This window comes from Limulus polyphemus, unplaced genomic scaffold (assembly GCF_000517525.1).
Source record: "Limulus polyphemus unplaced genomic scaffold, Limulus_polyphemus-2.1.2 Scaffold2317, whole genome shotgun sequence".
Taxonomy (NCBI): Eukaryota; Metazoa; Arthropoda; class Merostomata; order Xiphosura; family Limulidae; genus Limulus; species Limulus polyphemus.
The window spans coordinates 123,219-135,437 of NW_013667927.1; the positions used below are offsets into that span (position 1 = coordinate 123,219).

The 12,219-nt window shown below is 35.6% G+C and overlaps 1 protein-coding gene across 1 annotated transcript in view; it reads right to left on the bottom strand.

Moving 5' to 3' along the window:
• The window catches only part of LOC106466606 (zinc finger protein 1-like), a gene marked incomplete at its 5' end in the record, with an annotated part of 76,520 nt that overhangs the window by 9,408 nt on the left and 54,893 nt on the right, over positions 1-12,219 (bottom strand). Inside the window, 2 exons of the mRNA XM_022394637.1 lie at positions 1,417-1,606; positions 4,967-7,180. Of these exons, the coding sequence (XP_022250345.1) occupies positions 1,417-1,606; positions 4,967-7,180 (2,404 nt within the window). The remainder of the gene's footprint in view (positions 1-1,416; positions 1,607-4,966; positions 7,181-12,219) is intronic.

The following is a 12,219-nucleotide window of genomic DNA, read 5'->3' on the forward strand; positions in this document are numbered from 1 at the left end:
TACCGGTGTTGTAGCTTTTAGACAGTGGTTGGTAATATTTACCGGTGTTGTAGCTTTTAGACAGTGGTTGGTAATATTTACCGGTGTTGTAGCTTTTAGACAGTGGTTGGTAATATTACCGGTGTTGTAGGTTTTAACGTTACAGTGTTATCTTATTTAACTCCAGAGTCTTTTAGTGGTTGATCCAATATATCGTTGACTGCACCTCGGATATGTGAACTCGTATATTACTAGCGAGGAATGTAATGAATATTGTTTGTCTGCAAAGTTCAAGACCCCTTTTAAATCATAATCAGTTTTAAAAACACATTTTAACCGAACTTGTAGATATAGATGTTTGATAATTTTCTTCTTAATTATGTACGAAATAGTGCCTAAGTATGGCATGACTAGAGTGATAGTTTTCTCCTTAAGTATGGCATGACTAGAGTGATAGTTTTCTCCTTAAGTATGGCATGACTAGAGTGATAATTTTCTCCTTAAGTATGGCATGATTAGAGTGATAATTTTCTCCTTAAGTATGGCATGACTAGAGTGATATTTTTTAGGAACATCTAACATAACAACAGGTGGAATATTTAGTTTATTAGTTTTGATGTGAATTGTTGGGTATACTTACCATAAACCAACTTGGGTATACTTACCATGAACCAACTTGGGTATACTTACCATAAACTAACTTACACTGGACCTTACATTTTGAAAGTTTCATTCCTTCTATCTTTAAATAAAATCTGGTTAAAACCCTACTATACACAGTGTTTGAAATATCAGGACATCAAAACCTTTTCGAACCAGAAGTTGAGAACGTCAAACAAATGTTTAGAAGAAATTGTTTTCCGTTGTCATTCCTAAATAGTAAACTAACTTGGGTATACTTACCATAAACTAACTTGGGTATACTTACCATAAACCAACTTGGGTATACTTACCATAAACTAACTTGGGTATACTTACCATAAACTAACTTGGGTATACTTACCAAAGCTAGTTTATGGTAAGTATACCCAAGTTGGTTCATGGTAAGTATACCCAAGTTGGTTCATGGTAAGTATACCCAAGTTAGTTTAAGGTAAGTATACCCAAGTTGGTTTAGGTAAGTATACCCAAGTTGGTTTATGGTAAGTATATCCAAGTTGGTTTATGGTAAGTATACCCAAGTTAGTTTATGGTAAGTATACCCAAGTTGGTTCATGGTAAGTATACCCAAGTTGGTTCATGGTAAGTATACCCAAGTTAGTTTATGGTACGTATACCCAAGTTAGTTTACGGTAAGTATACCCAAGTTAGTTTACGGTAAGTATACCCAAGTTGGTTTATGGTAAGTATACCCCATTTGAGGGCTCTGTTTTTTAATATTTTGTTTCTATTCAAACTAATGTTTTAGGAAGACTACATTTAACTTTTCAGACTTACCAGAGTGTTCGTATTTATGTCGAGCTAAAGAGCTTTGTTTGTTGAAAACTTTGTCACATTCATTGCAACCAAACAACTCTTCTTCGCCATCTTCCTTCATAACTTTAATCTTTTTATTCTTCAGTAGGGCTACAGGATCGTCACCAGAACCAGGGCTGTCTTGTGGACACTGACCTTCATCCGCTTCGACCTTTAGGATAGACATAAAAAAATGAAAGTTCACCACATTATTTCTGCTACGCATGTGGCGTTATTCTATAAAAGAAAGTCTACACACTTTTTGTTTAATTTTTTTTTATTACAGGACAAAAAAAAAAACAGTATTCATGGTATTAGTTTTCGTAGTTCAAAGACTATCTGCGCTAGCTGTCCATAATTTCTGAATTGGTAGACTAGAGGGAAGGGAGCTAGCTAAGAGCACCCACAACTAACTCTTTACTTATTCTTATCGAATAATGGGATTGACTGTCACTCTTAAAACGAACGCAGAACCCCACAATGCGGAGTGCGGGTTCGATGTGGCATAATGATCAACGTGCCAGTCTATGAATCCAAGGGTCGATGCCCTTGGATTCATAGACTGCCACATTGATCCTGGTTGGAAAACGTTACAGATGTTGTATATCTTAGATGAAAAGCTAGATGTGTGATGGTAAAATTCTATACGATTAAAATCCATACATTTCTTACAGATATTAAAAGGGAAACTGATATATTTCACCTTTATATGAATGTTTTATGTCTACTTAAATTCATTTATTGGCTAAAAAAAGATTATTATGTTTTAATAATCACAAAATAAGATATTGAATGTGGGATTATTTGCTATCGAATGTTCAATGTTAGGTTGCGCTCAGGCTCATGACGTAGTAATATTAGTAACCTACTCACCCGTTCTCCTGCGTACGAGTTTAGAAGTGAGGAAAAGCGTTTTTTGAATAAACCAAAGTTAGAAGGGGGGGGGGATTTGTATAAAAGCGCAACTATCTTGTTGACGTCTGAATTGGGTGCCCCCCTTTTTTCCCCTCAGTGCGTCATTAATAAAAATCTTATTCAAGCGAGGAACGAATACAGTTGGGTTTGACTATAATTAATATATTTATGTTAGATTTACTTAATAAAGATCAAATTGTGTTAAAGAAGAAATAGATCAACAAGAAACGAATATGAAGAACGAACCCTAATGATGACATGTGCTGCTGTATATGCGTTCGGTATTCGCCTGAAGAGTAAATAATGAAAAGTTTGGAAAATAAAGAACACCGTAATAAAATAATAAAAAAAAAATAATACGAGTTTACTTATATAATCATATGTGTGTGTGTGTGTAAAACATACATGCAGCTATACCAAGAACCAAATCTAATTTGCTCAGGAAAGTGATTGATAAAATGAAACAAAAGAAAAAGACACATACGTGAAATATAAACACCGGTTTCGTATCTTAAAGACACTCTTCAGCTATCAAAATAAGACCTGTTTTTTTTATAGTACCTAGATAAGACTTGCTTGTTTTTTTTTAGCACAAAGCCACATTAGGCTATTGCTGTGTCCACCACGGGGGAATTGAACCCCGGATTTTAGCGTATTAAATCCGTAGACTTATCGCTATCCCATCGGGGGGGACGCCCACATAAAAATAAAATAAAATTCCCACGTTTTTTTTTTTACCTTAAAAATTTATACAAGTTTTAAACTTCCCCTCTATGTTAAACTACGTAGCATTTGATGTGGTTTTAATTCTACCAATAAAATAATTTTAATAATATTTGTGCGTGTAAGAGAGAGTAAATATTTTTAAACAGATAAGTCCAAATTTTCTATACGGGATCGAAACATGTACTTGTAGAGCGATATTTTAAAGTGGAAGCCGTACGGCTTCAATAAAGTTTTTATTGTGTAAATGTAAAACGTTGTTTTTAGAAATTTATTATAATTTTAAAAGAAAATATTTATATATATATATTTTTACCGATTATTTTTAAGAGCTTTATTGTTATAAAACAAACTACAACAAAATTAAATATGGAACCAATTCAAACAAATCAACTTGTGGAACTTGTTGCGAGTATTTCTACAAAGAAAAAGATTAACTAAATTATTACATTTATTTACCATCAAGAATTTAAAGTGTTTTCTCATTGCATCAGTTTTATATCAGCACCAATAAGATCAATAAGTTTCAACTAAGCTTGATTTAAAGAAAGAACGTTTATGAGCAGAAAGGCCCGGCCTGGCCAGGTGGTTAGGGCGCTCGTCTCGCAATCTGAGGGTCGCGGGTTCGAATCCCCGTCACATTAAACATGCTCACCCTTTCAGCCGTGGGGGCGTTATAAAGTGACGCGGTTTCGTCATTAACATTCTTTAGATATTTATCTCGCTCATAAACGTTTGTTTTGTTTTTTTTTAATTTCGCGCAAAACTACACGAGGGCTATCTACGCTATCCGTCCTTAATTTAGCAGTGTAAGACTAGAGGGAAGGCTACTAGTCATCACCACCCACCGCCAACTCTTGGGCTACTCTCTTACCAACGAATAGTTGGATTGATCACGAGGAGACAACAAGAAATAAACACGAGTCAAAATACAAAATGCTGTTCTACTAATACCAGAAATAAACGTCTTCTTTGCTGTTATGTTAAACTAACTTTAATATAACTTTTTCTTCATTACCCATACAAGCCGTCTCCAAGCATTATTAGTCTTCAATAAATGTCTTCTATACACCAATATGTTCTACAGAAATTAACGGAATATTGTTCTAAATCACGGAGTTGGCAGTCGCAACTTTCCATCAAATTCCTGTTTATATTCACTCCGGCGAGCGATGTTATAAGCTTGAGAACTATCATTAACCGAAGGGAAAGTCTTGGCAAATTGTTCAGAGTATTAATTTTTTAATTGTTTTAACACAATTATTTGTATATCTGTACCATTTAAAATCATGTTTTATGATATGTTCAGTAGGCAGATTGGACATCATTACATGACTAGAAAGATCGTTGTTGATTCTGTGTGTTTTCAGAGTTCATAAACTTACAAGTCGTGCACCTTGAGGCTCCACGCAAGTTTTTAAGTCCAAATGTCCATACTATTTGCAACTCCATTATATTTGTATTGCTTAAAAACGCACACACTGGAAACATAACAGCGGTAGGCAGATATTTAGTAAAAAGCGTTTTTTAACACAGAAAATGTAGGATAATAAAACTCAACCCATTTTAGACCTACCTATTGACTCTGTATATTGTAGGGCTAATGTTAAGATAAGGTAGGGTCGATTCAAAGTGTCACAGCCATTAACACTATCATTAGAGTTTAATAAAAGACAACAAATCAGGTTTAAAAGCCACAGATAAGTGTTCAATCCACTGGCAAAATGCGGACAATCATTATAAACCTCAACCAAACATCTTATGAACTTTTAAATACCTTTTTTTTGTTTTTATAATTTTACGATAAAGTTCAATTTAGATTCAAACTAAAAGAAAATTCAAATATTTGAAAGTAGATAACCGTAAAACAAATGAGACATACGATAAAACAAACCTGTTTCCAGCTCTTTTTATTCGGTATCCTAAGTTTCAGATCTCCTTGGTCACTATTATGGCGAGCTTCGAGATTATCTAGAGGAGATATTATCTTATCATCTACGCTTATTTTCAGATTGGTTGGGCTATATGTATCTCCTCTACTGGTTGCATCTGAAGATGATGATGATCTGAGTGGAATCCCCTCACTAGCTGGCGACAGTGGAACAAGTGAGGGAGAAGACACTCGCATGATATTAAATGATGACACATCTGCTAAAACACGTTTTCTGTAGACATTTTGACGATGTCCATTTGTTCTTGAATACTCGTTAGTAGAAGGATCTGAACTGGGCTGGTTTGAGTTTAATTCTAAGGAGATATCAAAACAAGCAGATGGCGAGTAAACTCTTGTAGCTTGATTCATGGGAACAGCGGGATTTTCTATTCTGTTTTCAATATATTTGGAAGAATATTTATCTCGTTCGTTTTGCCAACAATATGGAAGCTTTTGAAACCTAAATTCATCGTAATGTAAAACGTTTTGACTATGTGGATTATTGCTTTCTCGCTGAGGGGTCGATGTACGGGAAGACTTTTGACTGAGATTCAATACCTCACAATCAGAACTGGCACTAAACTGGGACACATTTACTTCCGAAGAAGAAAGAACTGGAACGGAAATTCTCGATTTTAAGGAAAGATCTAGAGGTTGTTCAAATTCAATATTTCCACACGAATCTTTGGCAAATTTTCCTTTTACACTCAGAATATCACCTCTATTTGATGATGTGGGAGATGATAAAAAGTGAGAATGAATGTGGCTATTATTATGAACAAGTGAGCCAGGCACAATCCGCCTAATTGACATGGTTCCGTTATAATGTGTAGTTGAGAAGGGAAGAGACAAAGGATTAAGGAAACATTGTGGCTTGTATTGAGGAACGTTTATAGGAGTTTGAGTGCAAGATGGTTGAGGTTTGTACGACTGAATGAGTTTCGATGCTGAAGGACTCGATGACCCACTGGAATGGCATCTCTGTGCTTGAACATTCTGAAACCAACACTGTGCAATTCGCGAGGAGCAGTCCAATTCTTTGGCAAGGTTTATGACTTCAGACTTGGTTGGTTTTGGATTACTATCGCGGCATGCCTGTAAAACAGAAAACTTGTCGTCAGTCAGTAGTGACTTCACACTCGCACATCGTTCATTCACCATCACGTTTTCATTTTCAGCAGCGTCTATATGCCATTCTTCCATACTTTCGGTTGAAGAATGCGGTGAAATGCTTTGTTCGATAAACTCAGTTTTGCAATTTTTCACAAAGGCATTTTGAATCGGTGATTCTTCTTTTATTTTCCCATCTTGAACTTCCTGAAAACTGGTTTCCTGATGTTCACTCTGAGGTAGACGAATTGTTGTGTTCTTCCAACATGTATTCCTTTCGTGCTGACGAAGGACAGTGTAGTTATCAAAGTTCTCACTACAATATCGACACTGGCATTCTTTTAGCTGGTTGATATTATATTCGTTGTTTTCAGGACTTTTAGTGCCTTCTAGTTCTGATTTACAATTGACAATATTTCCTGAAACATGAGAACGTGGGGGTGAGTTAAGAAGATCTGGAAGAATACCATTTTGTCCGTTATTACTCCCAGAAACTTGTTGCTTGGTTACAGTAGCATCAACAATCTCAAGTATCTTTTTCACAGCGTTCAAATTTCTTTTTAACGGAAGGCTTGCTGCTGAAGAAGAGAGATCTATCTTCTCAGAACTGGAGTTTTCGAGTTCAAAGTTGGACGGTCCAGATTGCAAAGAAACAGTAAAAGAATGATCTCTCAGAGAAGGGAAGGAAGCAACTGTCGGAAATTCTTTATCCTCTGGTTTCTGGACATTGGACATTCTGGACTCTAACAGATGTGACATATCTGTTAAGCTAGGTAATGAAGCGTACCGTGAAGGGAGGCCAACGGTTCGAAAATTGTTAGCTAAAACTGGATGAAAGGGAATGACCGGAAGGTAAGGTTGTATCGTATGATGCTGATGGGCTGGTTGACTCGTGTGATTCTCGGGTGGGGCGAAAGAGGTGAAGCGATCAGAGGTTGGTAAATAGGCTGAAGGGGTCAGTGACATTTCTTCTCTGTTGGCTCCATGTTTTGGAATGATTGGGCGGAAAACATTGTTCTGGTTTGTTCCTCTGTTGCGAGAAGACTTGCTATCCATCTTTCGAACCTAAGAAATTAAGAAAAGCAAAAACACAATTTGAAATTTATGTTTCAATGCAGGTTATAAATTTTCTAACTTCAAGTGACGCTGAAATGAGCAACTAAAACAAAGAATTTATGTTTCATATTAGAAAAAAAAATTACAAGCCTTTTTTAAAACCATTGAGGAAACGAAACACTGTCTCCCAATTACTTGAAGAACAACAGTAAGATATTTCTTTCTTGCTGTTGTTGTTTGAAGTTTCTCTTGCAATTAAATTCGAATAGAATCTGAATCGGTGATAATCTTTTGTAAAGAAAAAGTATCTTTATCTAATCTATAAAGTACTATCTGCAAAGTACGAAACGGAACTGAGATAGTGTTTGTTCCATTGTTTATTGTACAACAAATTGATTCGAATAGGCTTAAAAATTCACATTTCTTCCTTTTTATTTAAGTGCAATGAAGACAAAACTGTGTGAAAATATAACCCTGGTTTGTTTTTCTTTTGCGCGGAATAACACAATGGGCTATATTCGCGGCGCTGTTTGTTTGTTGTTAAGCAGAAAGTTACACAATGGGCCCACCGCGTTTATTGAACCCCGATTTGTATCGTTATAATCTGCGCTCTATTGACAGCGAGAATTCGTAAACTGACCGCTGACAACTAACTTCCTTACCTACTAGTGTTTCCAAGGTAATGAAACAGTGTCCAGTGGGAACCATTTTAAACTTTATCAAGCGATATTTAAAAAAAGCAAACTTCAATAGTTTAAAATCTAATACATGTAAGTTCGTGATATTGACAAAACGTCACAAACGTAGTATGATGGAATACGATATGCTTACTTGTACACCGTAGGAATAGATTATTGATGGATTTTACGTTTTATGTTTTGAGAAGTGTCTTGTTCTCTCTCTCTTTCATTGCTAAGTAATACGTATTGTGTAGACTACGCTAGAAATTTGGCAATCGTCCTTGAGGTAATTTACATTGCCTTCTAATTCCTTGGGATAGTAGTGACTTAATGGTTAAAAAACCGGACTGCGGATCGAAAGGTCCAAGGTTTGAGCTAGTGATATGTTGTTGAACATGTTCTACATTTTCACCAGTGGGGACGTTATAACTGCATATAACAATCACTCTCATTATTCAGATAAAAACAGGCGCGTAGGAGGCGGATGCTGCTGACTGGTTGTCATCCCTCTTGGCAGCAGTTCAAATTTAGGAACTACTACACCCGAGTCTTGGGGAATCTGTTCTGGACGTTTGGCCCATGAATCCCATAAGTAGCAGTGGAGGTTAAACGTACTAAAGTCCTCTAAAACGAAAAGTTCTCTTGATTTTCGATACAAATTCTCAAAGAATAAATTATTTCCTTATCTCTTGCCCAACCCCCAATGGCACAGCGGTATGTCTGCGGACTTACAACGCTAGAATCCGGGTTTCGATACCCGTGGTGGGCAGAGCACAGATAGCCCATTGTGCAGCTTTGTGCTTAATTACAAACAAACAAACAAACCTTAATCTCCTAATTAATTATTTATTTTAGCTTTACAGGTCATAGCCTTCTCATTATTTACGAAACGAGATACGTATAACATTATGCGTGTTTCATGGGATTAAGTTGTAAAAAAAAATTATAGAAAAAATATGTAGGAGGTAAAAACGCTAGAAGGCTAAAACTTATAACTATCAATATAACGATATTGACACAATACGAATTAAAAAGACAATTTAGAAGTTCGATTTCCGTTTGTTTGTTTGTTTGTCTGTCTGCACTAGCCAATCGTCATTTTAAACTGAAAGAATAGGGGAAGACTGCAACTCTTGGGGCTACTCTCGTCTCATCGAATAGTGGGATTTGACTGTCACTCATATAACGCACCCACAGCACCGAAGTGCGGATTGCGATTTTGGAATAACGGGATGTAAACCATGGACCTCTTGGATTCGTAGTCTGTCACATGGACCTAAAGGCCACGCCCAGCCGCCATACATACAGTGTTTGTTTTCTAAGAAAATTAACGCGAAAACACTACAATTGGATCAGATAGGGAAGCCATATCCGTTTTGTCATAAACATCAAATTTATAATAATTTTAGATCAAAATGGCACATATATAACTAAATATTTCAGCACCTTGCTGGTAATGATACTTTCGTCCGTAAACCTTGTAGTATCTTTTGTAAGGCCAACACTGATGTAGAATTATTGATTAAAGAAACCCTCCACATCAAACAGCTTTCTACGACCCTGAATAACATGCAATCTTCATTTAATTTACACATTCTTTAATATGCACAGTATTTTTGTTGTTACTACCTTACTTTCTATGTGTTTTATTTAGTTTTGCTTAAATTATCTTTAATGTAGCAATGTATTTTAGTTATTTACTTATGACTGGTGTAAATTCTTTATATTTTGCTTTAGATACTGAAGACGGAATCTGTAGAATTCCGAAACGTTTATCTGCGTTTCTTATGATATAAATAAACAAAGTTGTTCATTATAAATGTAATAACCCTTTTTTATTGTTAAACTTGTTTTAGAATATATGTATATACCGTTAAATAATTTATTTTAGAACTCTCTACTTGCACTTACCTGATTAATTTAGTTTAGAACACTACCTGTACTTACCTGGTTAGATAATTTATTTTAGAACACTCTACCTGTACTTACCTGTTTAAACAATTCATTTTAGAACTCTCTACTTGCACTTACCTGATTAATTTAGTGTAGAACACTACCTGTACTTGAATGGTTAAACAATTTATTTTAGAACTCTCTACTTGCACTTACCTGATTAATTTATTTTAGATCTCTCTACCTGTACTTACCTGGTTGAAAAATTTATTTTAAAGCTCTCTACCAGTATTTACCTGGTCAAATAATTTGTTATAGTGTTGTATACCTGTTTTTACCTAGTTAGACAACTTGTTGTAACATTTACCTGTATTTATCTGGTATGATAGCTTTTACGAATTTTCACCTGTTCTGTGCCACCTACAAAGTTTGTTTTATAGGATTGTTTAACTGCTCGATTTTAGTTCAAAATAATTTGTAGGATAGTTTGTCTAGATTTTTATTATTTTACCATTTTTCCTTGAATATCCAGCTGTATTTACCCGGATCAATAATTCACTGTGGGATTGTCTACCTGTATTTACCCGGATCAATAATTCATTGTGGGATTGCCTACCTGTATTTATCCGGTTCAATAATTTATTGTGGGATTGTCTACCTGTATTTACCCGGATCAATAATTCATTGTGGGATTGTTAAGCTGCATTTATCCGGATCAATAATTCATTGTGGAATTGCCTACCTGTATTTATCCGGATCAACAATTCATTGTGGGATTGCCTACCTGTATTTATCCGGATCAATAATTCACCGTGGGATTGTCTACCTGTATTTATCCTGATCAATAATTCACTGTGGGATTGTCTAGCTGTATTTATCCGGATCAATAATTCACTGTGGGATTGTCTAGCTGTATTTATCCGGATCAATAATTCACTGTGGGATTGTCTAGCTGTATTTATCCGGATCAATAATTCACTGTGGGATTGCCTACCTGTATTTATCCTGATCAATAATTCACTGTGGGATTGTCTAGCTGTATTTATCCGGATCACTAATTCATTGTGGGATTGTCTACCTGTATTTATCCGGATCAATAATTCACTGTGTGATTGTTTAGCTGTATTTACCTGGATCAATAATTCACTGTGGGATTGTCTACCTGTATGGATCACTAATTCATTGTGGGATTGCCTACATGTATTTACCTGGACCAATAAATCGTTGTGGGATTGTCTACCTATATTTATAGGATTAAACAAATATAACATTTGCTTTTCTTGGTAAATCAAGATAATAGTCTAAATTCAACTATTACCTAATATTCAATTAACTTATGTTTATTTCCCTATATTACTTTTAAGCTACCTATTTACCCCTAAAGTTGATATGTTTCAGTTCTTAATAGTGACGTATATCTATCTACCTGGTTCATGACTGCTAGCCTTACCTATAATAAACCCTTATTTTAAGACGTTCTACCTCTTTTGCATTTACTTAGCTGTTACTGTACCACCGTCTACTTGTTACATCTGTCCTTGGGATGTTGACAAGCTTCTAACCATACAATTACCGATAAATCAATAGGCTTTTTAAACTCTTTTTTTCCCCTAAAACTGCGACTGTTGGTTAGAGGGTCCACGGGCCACATAAAACGTACAAACATAAATATTATCAATAGTACAGCTAATTTCACTAATTACTGCTGGTAGCTTGGGTATTACCTACATAAATCAAACAGCTCGCGAAGGATTCACCCAATTTTTTTTTATTAATTTATTTACACTGAAAGTTGTATCAAGTAAAATGATAAAATTACTTAACATGTGAACCCCCACCTTCTGCTGTTTGAGTTTCACCTTCCTCGCTGTTATCCGTCACACTTTTTTCGACGTCTCAGTGATGAACTTGGGGGTTTATAAGGCTAAAATTTACTGTCCGATCTTCGCGGTGCTCACGGCTCATGATATAGCTCATTGTGCAACTTTGCGCTTACCAATAAACACGGAAACACTGAACCGGTAAGCGGCGATAGCAAAATATTCAGCTAATAAAATAACAGATACATTCTGTAGAAATAGGTTGTTATTTTATTTACCTTAATATAAATCATTTGTAATAGTTACACGATATAATTTTCTTTAAGCAAGAAGTGCCTGGTTATGAACTTAAAGGTAAGAGGACAGTTATATCGTCTCACATGACAAGCAAGAAGTGCCTGATTATGAACTTAAAGGTAAGAGGACAGTTATATCGTCCCATATGACAGGGAAGAAGTGCCTGGTTATGAACTTAAAGGTAAGAGGACACTTATTGAACTTAAAGGTAAGAGGACAGTTATATCGTCCCGTATGACTAACCAGGCACTTCTTGCTTGTCATATGGGACGATATAACTGTCCTCTTACCTTTAAGTTCATAACCAGGCACTTCTTGCTTGTCATACGGGACGATATAACTGTCCTCTTACCTTTAA